This window comes from Auxenochlorella protothecoides, assembly GCF_000733215.1.
Source record: "Auxenochlorella protothecoides strain 0710 unplaced genomic scaffold scaffold37, whole genome shotgun sequence".
In the NCBI taxonomy this organism is placed as follows: domain Eukaryota; kingdom Viridiplantae; phylum Chlorophyta; class Trebouxiophyceae; order Chlorellales; family Chlorellaceae; genus Auxenochlorella; species Auxenochlorella protothecoides.
The window spans coordinates 173,580-196,018 of NW_011934458.1; the positions used below are offsets into that span (position 1 = coordinate 173,580).

The 22,439-nt window shown below is 61.3% G+C and overlaps 7 protein-coding genes across 7 annotated transcripts in view; 5 read left to right on the plus strand and 2 right to left on the minus strand.

The window, feature by feature from the left end:
* F751_3526 (Glycosyltransferase-like protein gnt14) overlaps positions 1–1,491 on the minus strand; it is a gene marked incomplete at both ends in the record, with an annotated part of 2,834 nt that extends 1,343 nt beyond the window's left edge. The window contains 5 exons of the mRNA XM_011403439.1: positions 184–248; positions 441–583; positions 745–928; positions 1,087–1,202; positions 1,479–1,491. Of these exons, the coding sequence (XP_011401741.1) occupies positions 184–248; positions 441–583; positions 745–928; positions 1,087–1,202; positions 1,479–1,491 (521 nt within the window). The remainder of the gene's footprint in view (positions 1–183; positions 249–440; positions 584–744; positions 929–1,086; positions 1,203–1,478) is intronic.
* A 1,218-nt stretch (positions 1,492–2,709) lies between these two features.
* F751_3527 (Glycosyltransferase-like protein LARGE1) lies at positions 2,710–9,053 on the minus strand (the record flags this gene model as incomplete). Its single annotated transcript, XM_011403440.1, has 12 exons — positions 2,710–2,865; positions 3,080–3,186; positions 3,329–3,434; positions 3,625–3,752; positions 3,892–4,072; positions 4,213–4,343; positions 4,504–4,975; positions 7,568–7,651; positions 7,909–8,052; positions 8,206–8,314; positions 8,470–8,567; positions 9,039–9,053. The coding sequence occupies 12 exons, from the start codon at positions 9,051–9,053 to the stop codon at positions 2,710–2,712; spliced, it is 1,731 nt and encodes a 576-aa protein (XP_011401742.1).
* F751_3528 (hypothetical protein) lies at positions 3,177–3,503 on the plus strand (the record flags this gene model as incomplete). The annotated part of the gene is made up of 1 exon (XM_011403441.1): positions 3,177–3,503. One exon carries the CDS (start codon positions 3,177–3,179, stop codon positions 3,501–3,503), a length of 327 nt encoding a protein of 108 aa, XP_011401743.1.
* A 1,156-nt stretch (positions 9,054–10,209) lies between the features above and the next one.
* On the plus strand, positions 10,210–12,917 carry F751_3529 (hypothetical protein; the record flags this gene model as incomplete). Its single annotated transcript, XM_011403442.1, has 6 exons — positions 10,210–10,563; positions 10,812–11,225; positions 11,510–11,768; positions 12,210–12,269; positions 12,451–12,529; positions 12,635–12,917. 6 exons carry the CDS (start codon positions 10,210–10,212, stop codon positions 12,915–12,917), a joined length of 1,449 nt encoding a protein of 482 aa, XP_011401744.1.
* A 646-nt stretch (positions 12,918–13,563) lies between these two features.
* F751_3530 (putative N-acetyltransferase) lies at positions 13,564–14,334 on the plus strand (the record flags this gene model as incomplete). Its single annotated transcript, XM_011403443.1, has 4 exons — positions 13,564–13,629; positions 13,757–13,990; positions 14,133–14,164; positions 14,280–14,334. The coding sequence occupies 4 exons, from the start codon at positions 13,564–13,566 to the stop codon at positions 14,332–14,334; spliced, it is 387 nt and encodes a 128-aa protein (XP_011401745.1).
* Positions 14,335–15,531: 1,197 nt separating this feature from the next.
* On the plus strand, positions 15,532–18,080 carry F751_3531 ([3-methyl-2-oxobutanoate dehydrogenase [lipoamide]] kinase, mitochondrial; the record flags this gene model as incomplete). The annotated part of the gene is made up of 7 exons (XM_011403444.1): positions 15,532–16,198; positions 16,359–16,440; positions 16,729–16,885; positions 17,094–17,326; positions 17,443–17,517; positions 17,620–17,813; positions 17,944–18,080. The coding sequence occupies 7 exons, from the start codon at positions 15,532–15,534 to the stop codon at positions 18,078–18,080; spliced, it is 1,545 nt and encodes a 514-aa protein (XP_011401746.1).
* Positions 18,081–18,917: 837 nt separating this feature from the next.
* On the plus strand, positions 18,918–22,368 carry F751_3532 (hypothetical protein; the record flags this gene model as incomplete). Its single annotated transcript, XM_011403445.1, has 9 exons — positions 18,918–19,148; positions 19,399–19,594; positions 19,821–19,960; positions 20,074–20,238; positions 20,413–20,500; positions 20,653–20,765; positions 20,929–21,010; positions 21,236–22,008; positions 22,201–22,368. 9 exons carry the CDS (start codon positions 18,918–18,920, stop codon positions 22,366–22,368), a joined length of 1,956 nt encoding a protein of 651 aa, XP_011401747.1.
* Positions 22,369–22,439: the final 71 nt, after the last annotated feature.

A 22,439-nucleotide genomic window follows, 5' to 3' on the forward strand; every position in this document is an offset into this window, starting at 1 on the left:
GGGTCCATCGCAAAGGCTTGGGCTCCAAATCTCGCCATATCGCGCGGTGCTGCTGCATCACAGTACCTGCAACCATGGGAACTGACATTGATGCGACATACTACCCCAATCCCCTCCACGGCAGCCGGTGCCCGAGCCTCACCTGCAAGGCTGAGAATGTGGAAGATTTTATCCCAGCCATACCCTCTGAAGCGCTCGTCATACCATACGACATCCTTTCGCAGAATCACCACATATGGCTCGTAGTTCTGCAGAGATCGAGATGTGAATGTGGATACGTCACGAGTGCATGGCAAGCGTCCAGGCATTCTCCAAGCCCAGCATCTCTCCCAGTATGTGCAGGGGCATCAGACATACGTCCAAAGCAACCTAGCAGGAGCTGAGGCTGGTTCAACTCGCACTGGGCTCGCTGTCCAAGTCATCTCCTTAATACAACCCACCTCTGTGTATTCCGTGCTGAAGATTTGGCTGCTATCGATCCACTCCAGGGTCTTATCAGAGGCATGGCCTGCAGGAAACCACCTCCTCTGGAAGACATCTGTCTCGTTTGACAGAAACGCGTCCACCGCAGCATCCTTGCCCTCTGATAGAAGTTTGTGACAGCAAGAGGAAAGGGGGCGACACTGGGCTCTTTCGCTGCGCGAATCGCTCTGAAACTGTGATGTGGGCGACACCCTGGGCTCCATGCAAAGGAGGGGCGACCGTTGCATCCTCGGCACATGTTCCATTGATGCGGAGACGCACCTGCCACCAGAGATTTAGCCAGCATCTCCCCGTCCTCCTCGTCAGTGTTGGTCTCAAAGGCTGGGATGATGAGGAGGCGGTGCTGATGCAGGTGAGAGATGAGGCTATCATAGGCGTTAGGGGAGCGCAGCTCCTCAAGGAAAGAGGCTGACAAGATGAAGTCAACGTCCAACAGCAGCACAGCCTGGGGTGCAAGGAGTGAGGTATGGATGGCGGTGCTACAGCAAATAGCACGAAGTCATGGGCAATGCTTGGTGTCACTTCATTTAAGGACAACCACGGAGGTTGGCAGTGACCCTGCATCACGCCCCATTCATGTCCAAGGTCTCCCTCCCAACACACCTCAGTCAAGGCCAGCCGGAGGGCTTGGTTCCGGGCTGCGTTGAAGGTGTAGTAGTCTGCCTCTACCACATCGTCGAAATCTTGTACCACCAGGGTGAGGTCCAGCATGCAGCTGCCTGGGCAGCAGTGGGAGGGAGGAGGGCTAGGGGATGATGAGCTCAGAGAGGTTCGTTTTTGTGACACACACTCACTAAGCAAGGACTTCTGCTTTTGTAGCATGACTGTCAGGGAGGCATGCTGGCAGTCCTGCAGAAACAATTATCTCCTGCGGCCTCAGGAGGGTGCCACACCAATCCATGCAGGATTCCCAGCATCATGACAGGCCTCTGTGGAAATATTGCCCAGCCCAGTCTAAACACGAGCTCCTGACCGCTACAGCCGCGTCAACCCACCTTCCGCTTCCATCCTGGAGTGGAACTCGGCCACAGCTTTCCGTAAAGTGCCCACTGTTTGCCCATGCAGGGTGCTGTGTTGGGGTGCGTGCAAACGCCCATTCAACAGAGACACATACACGGCTGCCGCGATGACGTCGGAGTAGGTGGTGCACTGATTTTACAGCATGTGGAGTCGACCTGCAGAGGCCTGGGTGACTAGGGTGATGCCATGTGGCTGGCGCAGCCGGTCACTGCGCCAGGTGTTTCAATGCTGGAGCTGGGGGAGGACCTCGGGCGGCTGCCCCGCACGGCAGCTGCCCAGTAATTCGAGCTTGTCGATTTGTTTCATGAAGTGGGCACGCTGATGGAGCAGGCCCCAGGCGTGGTGTCTGAAGAAGGGGCCGGGCATTTGCTGGCGCCAGCGCACGGAAGGCAGCAAACAGAACATTATCTGTCAATTGCGGCCGGATGGTGGGTGCGAGGGGGAGGTTGTTGAGTGAAATCTTCAGACCGGAAAGAAGGAGATATAGACCCTCCTAGCCGAGTAACATGTCATCAAGCTCAATTGAGAAGCACCTCTGTATCCATTGGTTGCCCGCGCTTGACAACGAAGCAGTGGTCGGGCCGCGTCACTTCGACTCACCATGACGGACGCAAGACTTGCGACAAGGCACTGAGACCGTGATCACCACCACAGCCCTCGTGTTCCCACGAAAGAATCCTCCCTTCTCATTTATAATCTACAATCTCAGCGCCGCTTGTAGCATGACAGATACGCAGCTACCAAGCCCCCGGAGTCCATGAGCCTCCTGAGTCTTTAGGTGGGTCGCCGAGGAAGGCTTACCCCCACACCAAGGTTCACGGGCTATGAGCACATAGATTTCCAAGAGTACTCATAAAATGTAAAGGTAAAGGACTTGCCGGTGTTTCTGGCCTCTCCCAATGCTGCCTCATTCTCGCCTACTATGTACCGCCCGGACGGGAATTCTTAATCACGTGAATCCTAGCGGTCGGACAACGTCGAGGCCCTGAAACGGACAATCTCACATCTCCAAGAACCTCTACCGTGTTATCATGACACCAGAAACGACTGATTTGATCATACATAAACCATTGAACACGGAGAGCCACTCTTGCAGCTGTAGGTTTTTGAAGGATGGCAGTTGATGCGAGAAGGAATATCTCAGATTCGGGTTGGCCGGAGGGGGCGAGGGCATGTTCCAACGACAGCTGATGCTTGGATCACCAATTATATCGAGTCGTCGATAGAAGCAGACAATCTTGCCAATACAGGTTTAAGGCTATCACGAGCCCCGACCTCTCTGCAGAGATCAGCGAACGAGGTGACCGGGGTCCAGTTTCCGGTTGAGATGTCTATTTGCACCTCCGCAAACAGGTTGTGGAGCTGCAACGAAGGAGGAGGTGGAGGAGTCTATGTCAATTTGCTGCGTAAGAGGACTAAGGGAGCACAGGGCTCGCATGCCAGAGCTGCCAGAGTCTCGTACGGAGAGATGTTGGGTTGCCACCGCGAATGCAATTCCGCCAGGCTCCCCCCTACGAGACATCTGCAAGCGAAGGGCCACGGGTTCCATGCCCCTCCCTCTCCGCTCCAAACGCACATAGTCCCACTGCTTGCTGCGCTTTGTTGCTCTGTAGGTCGGCGCTTTGGGATGGGGAATGTGGATGACATACTGACTGGGATGGACGTCGAAGGCCATGCCCAGTGCTGGGGGGAAGCGAGGGGGTAGGAGGGGTTGTGTGCTACAGTCAGCCGCATGGAGGTGCAATGAGTTGGTCCACGAGTCACTAGGCACCCCATGCCCCAGTTCAGAAGTCTCCCCATCACGCTGCATTCCCCAAAATTTTACCTGCCAGGTGCATCAGGTGCACAATCTTGTCTCTGCCATATCCACGGAAACGCTCGTCATACCAGGGAACATGCTCTCGCAGGACCAGTATGTAGGGCTCGTAGCCCTGCAATGCAGGCACAGGGGTTGGATCATGATCTGCACGCATATCAGGGAGGTAGTTTCTGGAGCATAGCCCTGCTGCACCAGATTCATGCCCCTTCCGATTGGCAAGGAGGGGGACGTTCCCCTCTCCTGAGCATCATGGACATCCTGGGCGACAGGCGCCAACAACGGCTTGCCTTTTTGAAGGTGACGGCATACGGCTCTGTGGCGGTCCACCACTTGGTATAATCTGTGACCATGTGACCCCGGCTCCACAGCTTGATCTGGAATCCGGCCACCTGTCCGCCGGTGTATGCCTTGGCCAGTGCAGGCTTGCCGCCTGCCAGGGGATGACGGGGTTGGATTTTGCCCCAATGCAACTGCCCCTTTGCACTGCTCATGCGTGCTGTCCAACAAACATGCAGAGAGCAACCAGCGCACACACTGCCGTGGGCATCCTTCCCTGTCCATCGAGGCACCTTGCGCAAGCTTGTGTACCACCTCCCTGCCGTCCTCCTGCCGGGACATCTCGAAGGCAGGGAGGACCATCACTCGGCCCTGGCGCAACCGCTCGCGCAGCCTGGTGTACTGCTCCTGCTCATGCAGTTCCTCTGAGAGGAAGAAAGAGGGCATGAAGTCCACGTCCAGCAGAAGCACAATCTGGAAAGGGGCGATGGGTGTCCCTCGCACATCTGATAGGGAGCTGGGGCCTCACTCTCTCGGAGGCCCCGCAAGGAGCAGGCGCGGTCCTTGCAGCACATTCATCAGGGCAGGCATCCCTGCTTGCTTCATACTCGCACCGCCCCCCGGCTTGCCTCCGTCTGGGCAAGCATCAGAGCTCTGTTCCTGATGGCATTGAAGGGATACAGCCCGGCCTCCGCCCTGGTGTCAAACTCCTCGCCCACCAGCTGCAGATCCAGGGTGCACGCAGCTGCATGTGGACGGGGCAAAAGGTGGGGGGCTGGGGCAGTGCAGGCGGACGCTGGAGGGAGCAAACAATGAGCGTGCGGATGGACTGCTGCATGCTCGGCAGGATCCCTACAGCCCTGCAATGCAAGGACAGAGGAGCTGACCTCCCCGTGCCTGCTCACCCGTATGCTCCATCGCCTTATGAAAGTCCGAGAGGGCTCGGGAGGCCGCAGCAAGGGGCTCCCCATCATAATCCTTGGCGGCTGGTGACACCACCCCCTCTCCCCTGACCAGGGGAACGTAGAGTGCTGCAGCAATCACGCCAGCGTACGTCGCGCACTGCCCGTCCAGCATGTCCAGCCGATCCAGGGAGAGCTGGGTGACGAGCGTGACACTTGGTGCGTCGCGCCTGTGCGCGCTGCGCCATGTTCCGTGCTCGACGAGCCGGGGTAGGTACTCGGAGGTATTGTCCGCCTTGCAATTGCTCTGGACAGTCGTGTTTTGCACTCCAGCGAGGAAGGCCTCACGCTGGGCGTTCAGCTCGTTCACCAAGTCTTCGGAGAGTGTCTGGGCTGCCGAGTCCTGGTTGGGTTTTGACCAGGTGACATGTCGGAGCTCCGCCCAGTAGTAGACAGAAAGCACAGCCACCGAGGTCTGAGCAGCGGGGAAGGGTATGGTTGGGAGCAGGAGGCGGCGGTCTAAATTGGCATCCCAGAGCAGGCCGAGTGAAGCCAGGCGCTCGATCAACGCAGATTGCAGCTGGTGGTCCACAGATACGAGCACTTTGCACGAGCTGTGCACGAGTCTTTGGCATACTTCTGAGATGGCGCGGCACCCATTCCCTTCACCCACCAGGAGGCAGGTCGTCAAGCGACGATCAGCAAGGCGACATCCGACCTGCTGACACCGCCGCGGCGTCATCCCAACCCGGCGCCCGTATAATTGAAAGGGTATTCCCGTGAGAAGTCAAGCCTATGCAAGAAGGTAGCCAACGTCCGGTGGATGCGTTGCCTGTGGTGTCCTGACAGAGACGGTCAAGAATACGAAGCCCCAAACTCGTCGCAACGTTCACATAAATGATTACCAAGTCATTAAGCGGAATAATCACAGCGACCCACCTCGAAGCACTGGCTGAAGACTCTTCAGGGTCACTGTGGCGACCACATTTTTGTACTGGCTCCACGGACCTGCCTAGGTTGCCGAGTTGAGAGTTGGGCTGTATGCAAATCGAACGGTCCCATTCGCCGTATGAAGGAGGTTCTACGTTTTAGCCATGTGTTACTCCACGTCCAGTTTAAACTCACAAGGGTTTGAGCTGGACGCTGAAGATGTCCACGCAGGGCGCGAACGCGTCTGTTGTTCGGCGTATATACCTCACCCAGCAGCGGCCGACAACTGCCCCTCTTTCAGCCAGTGTGTGGTGTACTGCACAACATCGTGTACAAGGTCAGACGTAGGACACCAGGCTCAGCGAGGATCTAGGCAGGTCCACCTCGTATCACATTGCAGGTGTGGCAGAAGGATGAAAATCCAATCACCGAGTGCAAAGTCACTCGTTAGATACGTTCAAGGGTCCCAGCAGCCCAGCGACAACTCACACTCTGCTCATAGGGGTATATCCAAGCATGAAGTTCAAGCCTTGACCGGCCGAGCAGACCTTGAGCGGGCTGTGCCGGCAGACAGCACCCGGCACACAGGTGGGACTCAGCACAACGTGCATGCAGAGCACAGCCGTCATTCTGGCAGCAGGTAGGGGGTGCCCTCATGCATACCTGACGCAGGCCCCTCATCGTCGTCCCCTGTAGCCCTCGTCGAGCGTCCGCTCACCCGCACCCCGCCTCGACCATGCCCGCTCCCTGAGGGGGAGCCGCAGCTCGGGGCGTTCTCATGGAGCTCATCCCCGCACAGATGGTGCTGGCCGCCAGGGGGGCGGCGTACTGGATGTGTGCAAAGCTGCGCTGCAGTGGGCCACGCCTGAGTCCTTACATCCTTCTTTCACGACCAATCAACGTTTGTACCTGGAATCTGCACGCCGGGCCCGCTTGGGTGATGTGGATCGGTCGTCACGCTGGCGGCCACGTGCCTCTGATGGTCTATCCCGTGCGGGCGAATGCGGCGAGCGCGCCCCTCGATCCTGCTGTCTGTGCCTGCAACGGACGATGGAGAGTGGACTGGGTGTCGCGTGGCGAGGTGGTGCACGCCTGCGGGCGCAGTGCAGGCCCCAGTGATGGCCCAGACCTGCCGCATGGTCGCTGGCCTCACGCTTGCCAGGCCACAGACCAGCATCCGATGAGCCCCGTCTCACCAGGCACCCCGGGCAGCCTCGGCATGCGCAGGCCAGCCACCATGCCAGTCCTCCCTCTCCCGCTCCCTGAATCGGAAGTCGCGCCTGTGGGGAGCACAGGGTCGGGGCGGGCGAGTCGAGCGTGGGAAGCATGGGTGCAAGGACTCGCGCGTGGGAAGCATGCGTGCAAGGACTCGCACGTGGGAAGCATGAGTGCAAGGTACACGGGCGCACATCCCTTTCCCCTTCCCACTCCCCCCTCGCGCCTGTCCTCCTGTCGGTCCGCTCCAGGTGACCTGGGACGGCCGCCGTCGCGCCGACCCTCGGCGGGTGCCTCATCTCGCTCCGTGTCTCGGCGGTCACTGCCGCGCTCCCTGGCGGCAGCGCGCGGTTGGGCCGTCTTCCCTGCACCACCGGAGACGGGGGTGGCTCAGGATACTTGCGAGGCTGGAGCGCACAAGATAGAGCGCCAGCCCTGCGAGACCGCGCATAAGCTGTTGGTGTACCCCCAAGCGCACCCCTCCTCCCTCCCCCGTACCCCCACCTGGGTTGGAGCTCAGGAAGGGCTGCGGGAAGTTGGGTGGCAGCGAGAATGGAGGCGGCAGCATGCTGGCAAGGAGGGCGGGCGCTCCCTCCACGGGCGCAGGGGCAGGCATCAGACTGGGGGACGGTAGGTGCCGGACGTCCAGCTGCCGCTTGGGGGAGCCGGGGGGCGGAGGGGGCTTGATCCGGGGCTGGGCACCTGTCGGGGGTGGGGGCGCACCTGGCGGCGGCGGCCCTGGCAACGAGGGGGGCGCCCTGGCAGCAGCCAGCTCTGGTGCGCTGGGCCCGGGCGGCACGCCCGGCGCCGCAGCAGGGCTCGGCCCCCCCTTGGCAGCGTCTTGGCCTTGCCTGTTGGGCTTGGCGCCTGCGCTGGGGGCGGGACTCGGCCCCTGTGGCGCGCCTGCCGCCTGTGTGCGGACAGGTGCGGGGTCTGGGGGCAGCAACCCATCCGTCAGCACGATGATGTGGTCCCAGGGACTGCCGGAGCGCCCATGGGTGACACGCTGCAGGGACGCGGGCAAGGATGGAGTGGAAGCGTGTGGGAAGGGACGGCAGGTCGCATGTTGAGCTCCAGCCCCGGCTGAGGGCAGCTGGGTGGTGCAGCTGCACAGCCGAGGAGCTGCAGAAGACCCAAGATAGGGATGCCATCCGGCAAAGGCGTCCAATGCCTAAACCAAGTGCCCATCTGGAAGCTGGGCGATGCACTCACATCAGACCCTGCATATTTTCCTCCACGCTTCCTGGCTCCCCCTTCCCTCACCGCCGGCCTCTCGCTGGTCACAGAGGCCCGGTACATCGCCTCTGCGACGCTGCTCGCTGCTGATGGGGCAGACTTGGGGTACCGCGTGGCGCCAGTGGCTTCCTGCCGGCCGGGCAGGGCCTGATCCAGGGTCTGGATCCGGTTCTGTGAGGAGGTCGACAAGTTGGGGTCTGATGGTGGTCAAGGACGGGGGGGACCCTGCATGAAAGATGACATTAGACCAGGGCGCGAGTCGCCCGGTCCGTCCCAGGGCCATCCTCGTCCTCTCTCTGCGCCGGCAAGGCACGAGCACCCCACCTGCATGGTGAACTCTTGGCGAAACTTCTCTATGCGGGCAGTGTACTCCTTCCACGTCCTCTGATTCAGGCCGTAGTTGAAAAAGTCAGAAGGATCAATGCCCGGGATCCTACACAGGGCGCAGAGAAAGTGATGCCTTCTTGAGTTTGCTGCGCGTGGCAGGGGAGGCCGGTCCGGACCATTTGTCGGAGGCAAGCTCCCGCAGCCCAGCCCTCTTGATTTGCCAAAGTGGCCAAGCGCACATGTCAGTCCAGACTCCCTCACCTCCACGGTGCATCAACAACACGATCAATGTCCAGGGAGAAGATCTCGCCGTGACCAAGGGACAGGAACTCGCGATACTCCTCGGCCGTTACCCGCGTCTGTGTCGAGGAGGCAAGAGGCTGACACAAGAGTGGCGAAGAAAAGGCCCCGCTCAACATACTCTGGCACGGAAGTGGCGACAACAGCCTGCAGCCCACAGACATCTGCTATGCGACGGTGGCTACGGCGTCGCTGTCCTGTAGATCGCAGCCATCCCAGCCTGCATGGAGGGGTGGGCCAATGTGCACCCTCCCACCCCAGCCTCGGTCCGCACCTGCCCTGGAAGTTTGATGGGCTGGCCAGGCTTTGCCTCAGACTGGAAGGCAGGCTCCTCTGTGGGCAATCCTGTTGCCGGCAGGATTGAGGGGTATTCCTTGGGCAATGGCTGGCCACATGCTGTGCCTCTTCATGCCCTCCTGCTCCTCAGGTTCCCTCCCCGAGTGCCAGCCCAGACAGCATTGGCTTTTCGACACTGCCAGCCAGCAGAGCAGCACACACCGTCACCAAAACCTCTGCACAGAGACGCTCACCCGCATTTGGGGCATTGGCACTCTGCCACCCGCGCTGGGCGGGGCCCCCACCCAGACCTGGGATCGCACTGCGCGGCACTCCCCCAATGGCTGGCCTGTTTGGCTGGACCCCATAACCCTGGTTGTACGTGGGGGGAGCGCTGGATGGGAAGAGACCAGGGACCTCTGGCGCCTCGTGCTTGGTCGCGGGATGATCGCGAAAGCTGTGCGCCCCCGCGGGAGGCCCGACGCCTGGGATGACCCCACTCTGGGTTGTGTATCGTGGCGCAGCCGGCTCGTATGCGGTCGCATTCTCGTCCAGTGTGATCATGAGGTCATCGTCGCTGTCCTCCCCCTCCTCCGGCACTGGAAGCGGCGGCGGCGCTTGCGCATCGCCCTTTGAGCTTGGGGAGGGATCCTCTTGCGCCCATGTGGTTCCTGCTGTGACTTAGGTGGGCAGTAGGAGCATATAGCAACCGATCAGCAGGTGCACATCGTCGATCGGAGTCCAAGGCGCGGGAAGATGGGGCAAGACACCGACTCTACAAGCTCAATAGCATCCCTAGTCCCGCCCCAAGCCGGCCGTGCCTGTGCATGTGGTGGCTTCGTCGGGGGGTGCTGGAGCGCCGTAGAGCTGATCGAAAAGATCACCATCATCCTTCGGAGCACGAATTTCTGCTGAAATCCTCGAGCTGGCTTGGTGAATTGGCGCTCCCGGAGCAGGGGCGGGGCTCGTGCCGTACAGGGCCTCAAACTCGTCGTCCGCCATCACCCTGGGCACGGCCTCAAATTAACGACGGTTCAGCGAGCCGTACAATGAATCATTCGACACTGCTGCAATGCCATGCCGAGCTCCCGTGTCGGCTCCAGTGAATGCAGTGCAGGCTGCGATGATCAAGTGTGGCCTTCGCCCTGGTGCGTGCTGTGCAGACGAGGGGGGAGGCGCATCCGGCCATGAGCATCAAAATTCCGCCAGATGATGGCAGCCAGATCCATTGTAGGACTGCTAATGCAATGAGAAGGCAGTTTAGGTAAAGATTTAATGTGGTACATCGCACCCGACGTCAGCCAAAACTTCACCTCACCATAAACTTGAATCCTCCGAGGCCTTGTCGCCGAAGTCTGAGCATGTGGTTCACACCAAGACCAGCTCCACCCACTTCCCAAACATGGCACCTGTCCTGATCTCCTCATGATCCACTCCAAGTTGAAGTCCCTGGGGCGAAGCGGGTCCCAGCTCTCCCTGCGACCTGCGGGGCGGACGCCTGAGGCCACCTCATTGCCCCTGCCAAATCCTGGCCCCTCCCCCAAGCCCTGCAACCGGAACTGGAAATGGAAGGGCCTGGCAGCCGTGCTGGTAGGGGCGGTGCTGCTGGGAGCCTGGTGTGCATTCACCCTGGACACGCGGCAGCTGGACAGGGCGCAGCGTCTGGTCCGCCAGGCCTCCCGTCGCGACATAGAGGCTGGGGCAGAGGCCGGGAATTACACGTTCCCGGGCCTCCTCTCCCGTGCGTCTGACTGTGCGCGCAGCTTGGCCCTGCCCCAGGTAAAGCGGCCCGGCATGCACATGGATTTGTGGCTGCTCCTCTGGGTTTTGCCGCAGGGAGCATGCCTGCCCCGGGAGTGGCCCCTGTGGCATCCAATCTGGTGCTCTGTGGGGTAGGGTCTTTGTCTGCCAAAACTGTGTGCCACGGGTCCTCCCACACCCACATCCACCCCTGGGTTCGCTGCATGCCCAGTCCCATGCTCAACCTCTAGACCCCCCCCCAAACACACACCCCAAACACGCCTCAGGTGGCCCTGTTGTTCCTGGTGCGGGGTCCCATGCCGCACGAGGTGACCTGGACGGCCTGGCTGGACCAGCTGGCGGGGCTGCTCCCCGCCGCTGTGGCCGAGGAGGGGGCGCTCCCAGCCTGCCCCACCGACCCCACGCCCGGTCTGCACCCCAGCCTGGCCCGGCAGCACCTGTTCACGCTGTACGTGCACTCGCGGAGGGGCGCGTCCCCAGGGTACAGGCCCGGGTCTCTGTTCCACGGCACCGAGCTGGCGCCCGACGACAGGGTGGAGGCGGAGTGGGGCGGGCACAGCCTAGTGACCGCCACCAAGGCGCTGCTGGGCAGGGCGCTGGAGGAGCCGCTGAACGCCAAGTTCCTGCTGGTCAGTGAGACCACGCTGCCCATGTACAGTCCCCACATGGTGTATCGCCAGGTAGAGGCGGGGTGGGGGAGGGGGTGGGGGTGGAAGGGGTGGGGGCACATCTCATGGGGGAAGTGTGTACCAGAGCAACCTCATCACGCTGTAGTGAGGGCTTGTGTAAGGGATCAGGCAGGGCCGGCGGAATTCTGGGCTGTGATCCAGCTGCAGCAACAGGCCCCTCTCTCACCCAGCACATGCATCGCCGGCTGCAGAGGTGGCCTGTAAAGCCAGAAAGCATGCCGCTCAGGCTGCCTTGCCGCCTCTCACCCATGGCCCTCCCGCCTCTTTCCAAACAGCTGCTGTCCAGCCCAAAAAGCAGCTTGAATGCCTGCAACGAGAGCCACTGGTACCGCGCGGCCGACCAGCGGTGGGTGCCCGAGTTCGAGAGCGCCTCGCTCAAGCTGCATCACTGGCGCAAGTCCTGGCAGTGGTTTGCCCTGAGCCGCGTCCACGCGAGGTTGGTGGTCGCAGATGTGGAGGTGGAGGCCCAGTTCCAGCAGCACTGCCGCCCCAGCTGGGTGCCGGAGTGGAGGACGTTCCGCGTCTGCTACTCTGGTGGGTGGAGCAGCGGCGGCTGAGGAAGCACATGCACGGTTTCCTGCGGGGCCGGTGGCCAGGAGCATGGCCGGCGACGCCTGGGACTTACTGTGGGCTGGGACAGAGGGGAACTAACCCTCGTGGCCTCCACACACCGAGCCCTGCACCAGCAAACCTGACGCTGGTGCTCGGCCAAGGCTCATCTTTCACGGCCTCCTTTCCCATTCCCCCTTTCTAGACGAGCACTACATACCCACCCTCCTGGCTGTCCATGGACTGGACAATGAGACGGACTGTTCGGGGAGTACCACTGGTGAGAAGCTGTTGGGTAGCCATTCCCCATGGAGCCTGGCCCTGTTCCATGGACTTCTGTGCGGGGTGATACACATGCCAGGTGCCCTTCAGGCCCCGCAACGACTCATACATACCTCCTCTCCCTCCTGCCCGCGCCTGCACCAGACGCCAACTGGGACCGGAGGGCGGACAAGTACTCCCCACACCCATACGAGTACACTCGATGTGAGCATGACTGGAGCGAATGTGTCATTCTGTGCTGTGCCGCCGGATCGAGGCTGGGATATCTGCCTGGTCATCATCACCGGATCTTGCAATTCTTCCCAGTACTCGGCACCTGTTGCTCTTCCCGGTGCGGGATCGAAGAACCCTCACTGCCCTACCCTGGCTGCCCACATTCCGCCAGGGGACATACGGTTGGGCCTGCTGGCCGCCGTGCGGCGCTCTTCCCTAGCCCAGTGCGCGCACGGCGAGCGGGAGAACCGGTCTGTGCGTGGCGGCTTCCTGCAGCTGGGCCAGGACCCGGCGCCATCCCCGGAGGACATCGCCGCGGCCGCGCGCCGCGCCGCGGGTTTCGCCCCGCTGGGCAGGGACTGCCCGCTCCTGGCCCGCAAGTTCGGGGAGGGGGTGGTGGCCCAGGCGCTGGCGCTCTTTCTGCGCTGTCACCCCAGCATCGGCGTGCTGAACGGCGGCGACTGCCGTGACGGAAGGGGGCTGTCCCACCGCCTCGCGAGCGCTGCCCTGCCGTGGGCGGCGGCCGCCGCGGTCTGCTCCGCTGCAGCGCTGCTGTCAGGGGCGATGGCCCTCCTGCTGCAGGCGCTGTTCCTCCAGCACCTGGCGGAGCACGCGCCGCACGATGCGCCGCAGGTTTGAGGGGCGCCTGTGCGCAATCTTAGCATTCTCGCGCTGGGGCGACGCGAGCAGGAATACCACAGAGCAGCGGTCTGCACATACCAACTTGAATGAACAGGGCCCCCATGCACGAGCAATGATATGGACTCGCTTGCTGGGGCGCCCATCGAATAGCAGGACAGTGATGAATGATACTTCATGCATTGCTATTTTTGTGAGAACTTATCATCGGAGGCTCAGCTTGTCACGTGCAGTGTTGGCGGTCCTTCACTCCGCGAAGAGGTCCGCATGAAGCCTGCATCTGTCGCATTCGTCGGGGTTTATCGGTGAGGATATTGCAAGCTGTCGACCTGTTTGCCTTGAACATTTCGAGGTGCTACGAGATGAGACTTTGCTTTTCGAGCGCGAGTCAGCTCACGTAGCCATGTGTGAAGGGTATCGATTCGTGCAGTGCCGATCCGAAACTGATGCGGTGTACAAACAGGTTATAGCCCTTGAGAAGAAATGCTTCTCCAAGGCAGACTCCTGGAGAGGTGTGTGCGCGGCATAGTGGGTTGCTCCGAGGGTCAAAAGACAGATCAGCAGCCGGCTTCAGGCTTGTGACGGCGCACTCTGGGGTTCATGTATCTACTACCAGCTTTCACGCGACCCACCACGCGTAGGGGACATGGCGCTGGAGCTACGACGGAGGAACACCTTCATCATATGCATGACAACGCACGCGGATCAGCATGTGAGTGTGGTTGCTGTTGCAGGTCCAGCTTTGCTGGCCAGGCGGCCGCTGTGAGATGCATGCATCGCACAACACGGCAACGAGTGCCTCATCAGCCCTGCACAGCCGCTTCACTGACGCGCAACAGGTGTTGGCGTACATGTTATACAGCATACACAGCTTGGCAGCCCACATTGCACGGCTGGCTGTCTGCCCGCTGCACAGGCGGGCTGGGCATGCCAAGAGGCTCATTCAACATGTGACCCGTGAGCTACAGCGCGCCCGCCGTATCAGCACCTTCTCCTTGCATGTCGCCGCCGTGAATGAGCCGGCACTCGCTCTGTACAAGGCGTCTGGATTCAAGGAGGATGCTTTCCTGCAGGCAAGGCCTTCCCTGTGTGGCGTGAGTGTCGTGATCCCGGAACTCAGGTGCTACCCTGTATCAAGATAAGCACACCGCGTCGGTGCTGTGCCCCAGGCTGTGACTGCCTGCCTGATTGCTGGTCCTCCATCAACTCCCACAGGACTACTATGCACCCGGTCGGCATGCACACAGGTTGATGCTGGAGCTTCAATAGGGACTTTGATGTACGTATGAAACAGAATGTGACACCATGTGAGATTTACTCCATGAGACCTTGAGAAAGCAACAGTCTTGCGACACATGCAAGGTGCTCGAGACGGAGCTGGATGTGTTGGGCGGGCGCTGCGTTGCGCGCTGTGTGACATCAGGCTCGACTATTACAACCTCCGCAATACATTCAAGCCTTCCGAGTCGATCAACTCGCCGATGAGCTTCTGACAGCAGAAGTAAACAGATTGGAGCCTCTCTTCGCATCCTGGCAAAACTTGGCGGATATGGAAGCGCCTGCCGAGGAGCCTTCGCCGGTAAATGGCACGAGGAAGCCTCAGCCACACCGGTGCAATGCTCGCTTGGAGGATCTCATACAGGTCAGTATATCTTTGTCGTCGCTATGGTTTACCCTGTGACTTCCTGAACTGGTGCGGCTGAGCAGGTTGAGATAATGCAGTACACCTAAATGTTCAGACCGGTGCTTATTCCACAACCTGCGCAGTCCCTGGTCACCTTCGAGCTCTCTGCCAAGATCCAGCCGGCTTGGAGGAATTTCAGAGCGTGCCTAGCGTCAGAGGAGGGGTGAGGCATGGATTCTTAGTGGGAGAAATTGTTCACCGGATTGCGTTCTGCATGCACATTGCGGCTGTGTGCTTCGTTTGCTTGCCGAGGTCCATATTTTGCAGCCAATGCCTCCATGAGTGAGATGGCCAAGGTTGTGCCAAGATATGGTGCCCCCAAACTAGCCTCCTTACCTCATTCCGTGGCACTCAGACTCCCAGCACTGCCATTTGTGCAGGAGAGAGCCAACCGGTGCTTACCTTGTGGTAGAGGATCCATCTGCCTACCTCGATCCAGACAGGGTCTTTAACAAGAGAAGAGGCCCTCAGTGAGCAGTGTTACGTTGCATATACCCATGTGCTGTGGAGAATTTGGGAAGCGCTCATACAGGTGTGGATCCGTCTTCCTCTTCCTCATTCCCTGAAATCGATTCCTCTATAGTATTTTTCCAACTCCAAGGATTTGCCTTGTTTCTGTTACGTATCTGAGCAGTTCCTGCTCTGAACCCTCCAACTTTGCCTGGAGAACAACTCCCGACACACAAGTCACGGCGGCCCAAGCGCTCCGGAACATCGACTCGGTCGATTTCCAGGCATTTAGTACTCCCACGTATCACATCCTCCCGTCCAACCATGATATTCATAAGCATTCTATTATTGCCGGATTGAGGCAGAGGCTGCGCCCATGCAAAGGTGCTCTGCCCTCGTGAGCGATACGCACCGCCTGCACTAGGGAGCCCAACGGGACGATTGGCCCTTCGACGTCGGCCTCTGGCCATGCTGAGATGCATGCCGAGCCTTTCATTGGCACTCCTGCGCCCAGCACATGGCATAGCTGGGAGGTGGGCTGTTCGTGGGGTCTGGACGGAGACACCCGGGCCCAAGGAGTCGGAGGTCCGGGACTCCTTTTACGACAGCACAATTGAGAACGTGCGCTGGGAGGAGGCTTCCAGGGACCATGGATGTTGCGCATCATGGCCTCGAAGTTCGCTAGCAGGCGACCTGGGCTCGAGCATGGCGTGCATGCATGCAGCATGGGCCTCTGCGGAGGGCGGTGTCCTGCTGGCTGGATCACAGGCCAGCCCTTCCAGACTGGCGCCGCCAAGCCACCTTCCCCTACACTCTGCCCCCTCTCCATGCGCGCAGTATGCCCGTCAGCCGATCGTGCAGCTGACCCTTCGGGGGATGCTGGACATGGGGCGCGACACCCTGAAGGGCCCTGCCTGCAGGATCGCCAGCGCCCGCTTCGTGCAGGAGGAGCTGCCCAAGCGCCTGGCGCGCCGCCTGCTGGACCTCCAGCTCCTCCCTCACCTGGTGGTGACCAACCCCCACATCCACCGCGTGTACACCGCCTACTTTCACACCCTGCAGACCTTGCTGGCCGTCCCCCCCGTCACCAGCCTCGCGCAGAACGAGGAGTTCACCGCCCTGCTCAAGCGCCTGGTGGACGATCATGGTGTGTTTTCGTGTATGGAGGAAGGGGTTGGGGTTGGGGGAGGAGATGACCAATGTAGGGATTAACGGAGCAGCCTCTCCGTCGCCTGCACCTGCTCGTCATCCAGGTTCCGGCTGTGCCACTCCGTATCAATCAGAGCCGCTCGCCCCACCCTGTGCAGCGCCCATGCTGGATTACCTGGCCACCGGACTGCGTGAGGTCAGGTCCCGGCCCCTCGTCGGCGAGCGGCTCCACCTCGACCCGTGAGGCAGGGAGGGGGGACTGTGGATTGCGCCCAATGTCGAAGCATGCCATGGGGCACATGACACAACCTTTGCACCCCGAATCGAATTGCCCCGATGAGGATGGGACTGGCGACACCCTGCATGCCAGAGGCTATTTGCGCGTCTCCTCTGCACTGCACACCCCGTTCAACAGGCAATCGTGCATGCGCTGTGACCCCTGGACCAGGGGTCACAGCGGCACCTTGCCCCACACAGCACCCCACCGACAGAGGGCCCCCCCTCCCCCGATCCTCAACTTCCCCGCAGCTTCCTGGAGAACATGCTGCGCAGCCGCATCAGCCGCCGCACGCTGGCCGAGCAGCATATGTACCTAAACCAGGGGCGGCCGGGGTACGTCGGGGTCATCTGCACCAACATGAGCGTGGCCGAGGGTGTGGACTTTGCAGGGCAGCGCTGCCGGCAGGTGGGTGCTGTCTTCGTATGGTTCTTAGCCTTTTTTTAGGGGTAGACTCTGGCCATTGGCATCCTGCATTGAACTCGCCATCAACAGCCTGAGGAGGCACAACAGGACATCGGGCATCCCTCATTGGCAGGGAGATGAACGCATTGGATCCATGGCACACACAGTTTGCTTCTGCGCGGCTACAGGCCCCCTTATCCTCCCCTCACAGGTCTGCAATGAGACATACGGCCTGGCGCCCGACGTCGTCATCACCGGGGACAAACGGCTGACCATCCCCTACGTCCCCTCCCACTTTGACTACATGGTGTACGAGGTGCTGAAGAACTCCAGCCGTGCGGTGGTGGAGCGGCACCTGCAGCAAAGCGCGCACAGCGCCCTGGAGCGCCGGCTCCCTGCCATCCACGCCCGCATCTGCAGCGGCGAGGGGCAGGTCACGCTGAGGTGTGTGTGCCTGGCGGTGGACTTGTGCTCCGCTCCTGCTCTCATGCTTGCCTCCGTGCGCATGCGGGGTGGCATTGCCCAATCCTCACGTGCAACCATCCCCGCACTCAACCCAGGGTGTCTGACGAGGGGGGTGGCATCCCCCAGCCGCTGGTGGACAGGATTTGGGAGTTTGGATTTACCACCATGGGGTGAGAGGGAGGGTCGGATGTCGCAAATGCTGTTGGAGGTTTTATTAGGCTTGCTGCTTGGATGAGGGCCTGTAGCCCAAGCTCCTCTCTGACCATACACAGGAAGGAGCTGATTGATGGGGTGGAGAGGACTGAGGGGCTCGGCTTTGACCCCAGCTTTGGTGCGGGCTGGTCGGTTGCCCAGATACCGGTGACCAGCGGCAACCGCTTCAGGATGGGGGGCTTGGGGTTCGGACTCCCCCTTTCACGTCTCTATGCGCGATACTTTGGTACGTCAGCCGAGGATGGGGCAGGAGGTGGGGTTGGCTGGGTGGTCTATAGCATGACACCATGGCACCCCGTTTGGGGACCCCACGCGTTGGAGAGAAGCCCTGCAACCCCCTCTTTGCCAGCTCTTCTTCAAGACTTCCTGGCCATCACGCACAGGTGGCGACTTAGAAGTCCGCTCCATTCAAGGGTATGGAACAGACACGTTTCTGACCTTGAAGAAGCTGGAAGACGAGGACTGGCAGGAGGAGTATGCAGAGGATTATACGTCGCCCATGCCAAATCTATACCATTGAACATGAGGGGATGATAGAATTAATATTTCAGCGTATATCATCTAGAGAATATCTCCTGTGTACAAGCTTGCATCCCCTCCCTCTGCCTTTGACAGTTTTCCTCGTATGGTTTGTCCTGCCAGTTGGGTGGTTCAGATGAAATCTTGAAGCAGAAGAATACAAAAGCTCTTATCCACAGTCAAGAAGATATCCGCCCAAGGGCTTGGAATTGTATACACAAAAGGTCGTGGGCCATGGGTACGTGCATCGATGTGAGGCCCGAAACTTGTTAGTCGCATGGCGAAGAGGCAGCGGCCATGGGCAAGCCTGTGTGGTCCCCTGAAGAATTTCCGCCCAAGGCACCATGCCAGGGAGTGACCCTATCATTACTTGCTCTCGGGATACGCTCTTTTTATGCTCGACCAGCTGGCTTTGTTGGTCTATTCATCCCCTAGACAAGGCCGTGGGTGGTCCCCAGTCTCGGTGTGCAGGATTCTGCGCGCGGGGACAATCTAATTGGCTATCAGAGCAGATCGACTCCCAGCAGCACAGCATGGCACCGACGAAACAAATCCCAGACTCCGGCAGGCCAGTAGCATTTTAAATTATAATGGAAAGGTGATAGGCGCAGCGGTTTGTATAGATAGAGACTCGGCCCGTGTAACTGATTGGCTGTCCGGGCGGCCCATGAACTCCATGAACGGCTTGGCGGACAGGGCCTTAACATTACATGGCGCCGGATCGGGTGTTGTCCATCAAAGAGTGCAGTTTAAGCGCTTTTGTATGGTTTCCGACGTCCGCGTGGGCCCAAGCCGCACGGGTGCCTACACCCGCACAGCCCCCATGCATGGATTTTCCATGCACCAGCCCGCCAGCCGTCCCTGGGACGGCCGCCCCGCCCTGCCCGCGAGCAAGCCCGTGGTGAAAAAGGAAGATGCGTCGCGAAGTGACCAGACGGAGCTGGTGGTCTGCTTGGAGCGCAGGGGAGAGGGCTGGGGCGAAGAGATCCTCCCTCACCTGCATGTAGAGCGTCGGCCTGTGAGTCCCGCTGCCAAGCACTGGCCGGTGCAAAGCAAAGAAGAGGACACGGTGAGCACTTCCGGGCAGGCTCCTTGACTTGGGCAATGTGAGTGCATGGTTGAACTGACAATCTAGCGGACCAGGTCTCATGTCACGCTGGCAGGGGTCCTCCCTCGGCGTCTGCAACCAGCATCAGCAGCTACCCAGTGTGGGGCAGGAGAAGGCTGCTGCAAGGGACTGTACCCTCCCATGCACCACCTACCTACTACTACATCCACACATACATTCACCAACAACCATGCCTGCTCCCTTGACTCAGCCCGGCGCACTGGAGGAGTCCCTGCTCTCCTTTGGAGTTCCCCTCGCCGAAGTGACACGCTGCGTTCGGGTTGCGGTGGCATGGAGGGTGACTCCCAACGGCAGGCCCCTGGTGGACAGGCGGCGCTACTCCCGCCTCCGCAGGAACGTGCAGATCGTGTCTGACTACCTCCAGTCCTCGTGCCATATCGCGCCAGGTGAGCATTGGGGCAAGGCTTGGCCGCGCGTTGGCACGGTGCATGTCACGGTGTTGCACCTTGACATCAATGGCCTGCGCCAGAGCAAAAATTGCACGGTTACTATGTACAAGGATAGTGGTCTGTGCTGCGCGCTAGAGCTCATCACGGACTGTGTGTTGGTCCTTCCCACCCCCCCTGTCCTTCCCTGCGGGTCGCTCCATCAGCCTGCTTTCCCCCGACGCAGGGCCAGAGGGCGTGGGCGCCGTCTTCTCCCGCTTCCCCCTGGTCATGCTCTGCAAGCCCACGACAGGGGATCGCTGGGATCGGCGCGCGGTCGAGCTGGCGGCCTTCATCTACACGCACGGTCACTGCCAAGTGCCCCTGGTGCGAGACTTGGCCTGTGCATGCTTGGCTAAATCGCGTGTGTCTGTCCACTAGGGGCCCCAGGATGCCGTCGCTGGCTTATTCAAATCCTCCCACTCTCTTCCTGCGTGCAGAGGTATGAGGCCAGCCCTGACCTGGGACCGTGGGTGAGGAGGCAGCGGCTCCTGCGCTGCACCAACCAGCTCTCGCACGACCGGTTGCTGCTCCTGCAATCGCTGGGCTTTGAGTTTGGGGAGGTTGCCCAGCTGACCGAGGAGTGGGAGGTGCATTTTGACCAGGTTCGTGCCCCGTGTGTGTGCTGGGTATGGGAGGGAGTCTGGGTGTTGCTGACAAAGGCAGCGCTGGCATGTCCAGAAGCGCCCTGACCTCTTTCCATGCGCATTGAATGGGTATTGACAGATGGGCTATGGCCTGTGTGTCACAATGCGCCCTCGTCCCCCTTTTCCCTTCAGCTCTTCGAGCTGATTCTCTGGCACCGAGGGCAGCAGCGGCCCTTCCCCTGGCTAGGCCTGGGATGGAGCTGCTTTGGGGGCAGTCAGGGTAGGTGGTGGTGCGGTGATGCCGCGGCGCTGCCTGACACATCGGATGCTTTTGCTGATCCATTGCCACTCTCACTCTTTTTAGCTTGTGGGTCACGTCCTTTGCAACCCTTGCACGTCGCATATCACTCATCAACTGACCCCCCCAATCAGGATTGGAGCTGGCCAGGTGGCTCATCCTGCAGCGGGAGTACCACAGGCGGCGCATCCTGCCGCAGTCTGCGCTCCAGAGGTTTGAAATCCTGAACATCCAGTGGCACCCCACGGTGAGATTTTAGGCTGCAACGCAGTGGTTATCGTGCCATTGTGGGTTGCAATGCCGATGTGCAAGGGATCATGCAGGTAGAAGGGCAATTGCAATAATGATATCGTTCGTCTCCTCCTGAACGTGCTGGTCTCCTGAGGATGGCCACCCCTTTGCCCCCGCAGTCCACCTCTCACCCCGACTACGTCTGGTTGAGCAAGTTTGGGCAGCTCCTGTACCACATCGAGCACCAGAGGATGAGCCAGGGTGTGGTCACATCCCCTGGCGCCCTGCCCAAGGGCCTAGACCAGCCGAAGCTGGGCCGCCCGCCCAAGGCCCGCCCCGGCGAGGAGGCGGGGCGAGCGCGGCGCGCGTACCCCGGCGCGTCGCCGGCCCCGCCGTACCCCGCCTCCCACCCCGGCTCCCATTCACCCCACCCCGCCACCCCCTTGCCCACCCCCCCGAGCGCCTCCTGGACCTCCCACATGACAGCACGGCGGCTGGCCGCCTCCGATGCGGTGCTCGACCCCGGACTCGGCTTCTGGCTCTCCCGCCAGCGCTGGCTGTGGGCGCGCGGGCGCCTGGACCGCGCCCGCGCGGAGCTGCTGCACGTCTCCGGCGTGGATCTGGACGTCGGCGGGGCCATGTCCTCACGCGACTGGCAGCAGGCCGCCGTCGACGCGGCCGCCTTCTTGGGCACCGCTGACATCGCTCTCCCCGGGGGCGCAGAGCGGTGGGCCTCCGTCGCAAGCCCTGGCCTGAGGCAGGAGGGGAAGGAGGGCCCGCTGGCGGGCCCCTCCCAGGCCTGGACGGGGTCCACGCGCGCTGCGCCCGGCGCCGGGCGCAGCGCCCAGGGCGGCAGCCGCAGAATGGCGGTGGTGCGCTGGGCGCGCTCGGTGCTGGCCGCGTACCGCGAGGGCGTGCTGTCCCCCGCGCAGCGGCGCTTCCTCGCCTTCCTGGACCTGTCCTGGGTGCTGGAGGCAGGCGAGGCGCGGGCGGAGGGCGAAGCCGAGGATGCCGCGCTGCAGGCCTGGCGGGGGAGGCTGGCGGCGGCGGCGCGGGGTCTCACCCCGTCGCGCGAGGCCCGGCTCTGGCTCCGGCGGCAGCGGGCGCTGGGCACGCTGGGCCTGCTGCCACCTGCGCAGGCCGCCCTGCTCAGGGGTTTGGGCGTCGGGGAGGGGGAGGGCAGGAGCGCTGAGGACCTGGAGTGGGATGCCATGCTCAGCAGGTGGCTCGTCCTATCCTCCTGGACCACGCCGCTCCGGGTGGGTGGAAGGATGGGGTAAAGGGGCGGATTTTGTGCGTCGAGAGGTGGTGCTGCGATGCAGTTGGGGGCGCAGGTGGTCAGGAACTTTCACCCTGCACGAGCTGACACACTCTGTGGCGATTTGCATTGCCCCTTGATGCATTGGAAGGATCACACCCACCTGCTCCCCCCGCACCCAAAAACCCACCAGGCATCCGAGCTGCCCTCCGTGGACCCCCAGCTGGCGGCCTGGGTGGATCTCCAGGTCCACCCCGACACGCAGCTACCCAAGGAGAAGCTGGCTCAGCTGGAGGCCATCGGCCTCGGGCGGGGCTGCAGGCCGGCCGCGGCGCGGCGACCCCTCAAGCAGCTGGCATGAACTGGGGCTAGTGGATGTCCATGGAGACAGCCACCCCATTTCCGAACCCGGGGGTGCATGCTCTGGATGTT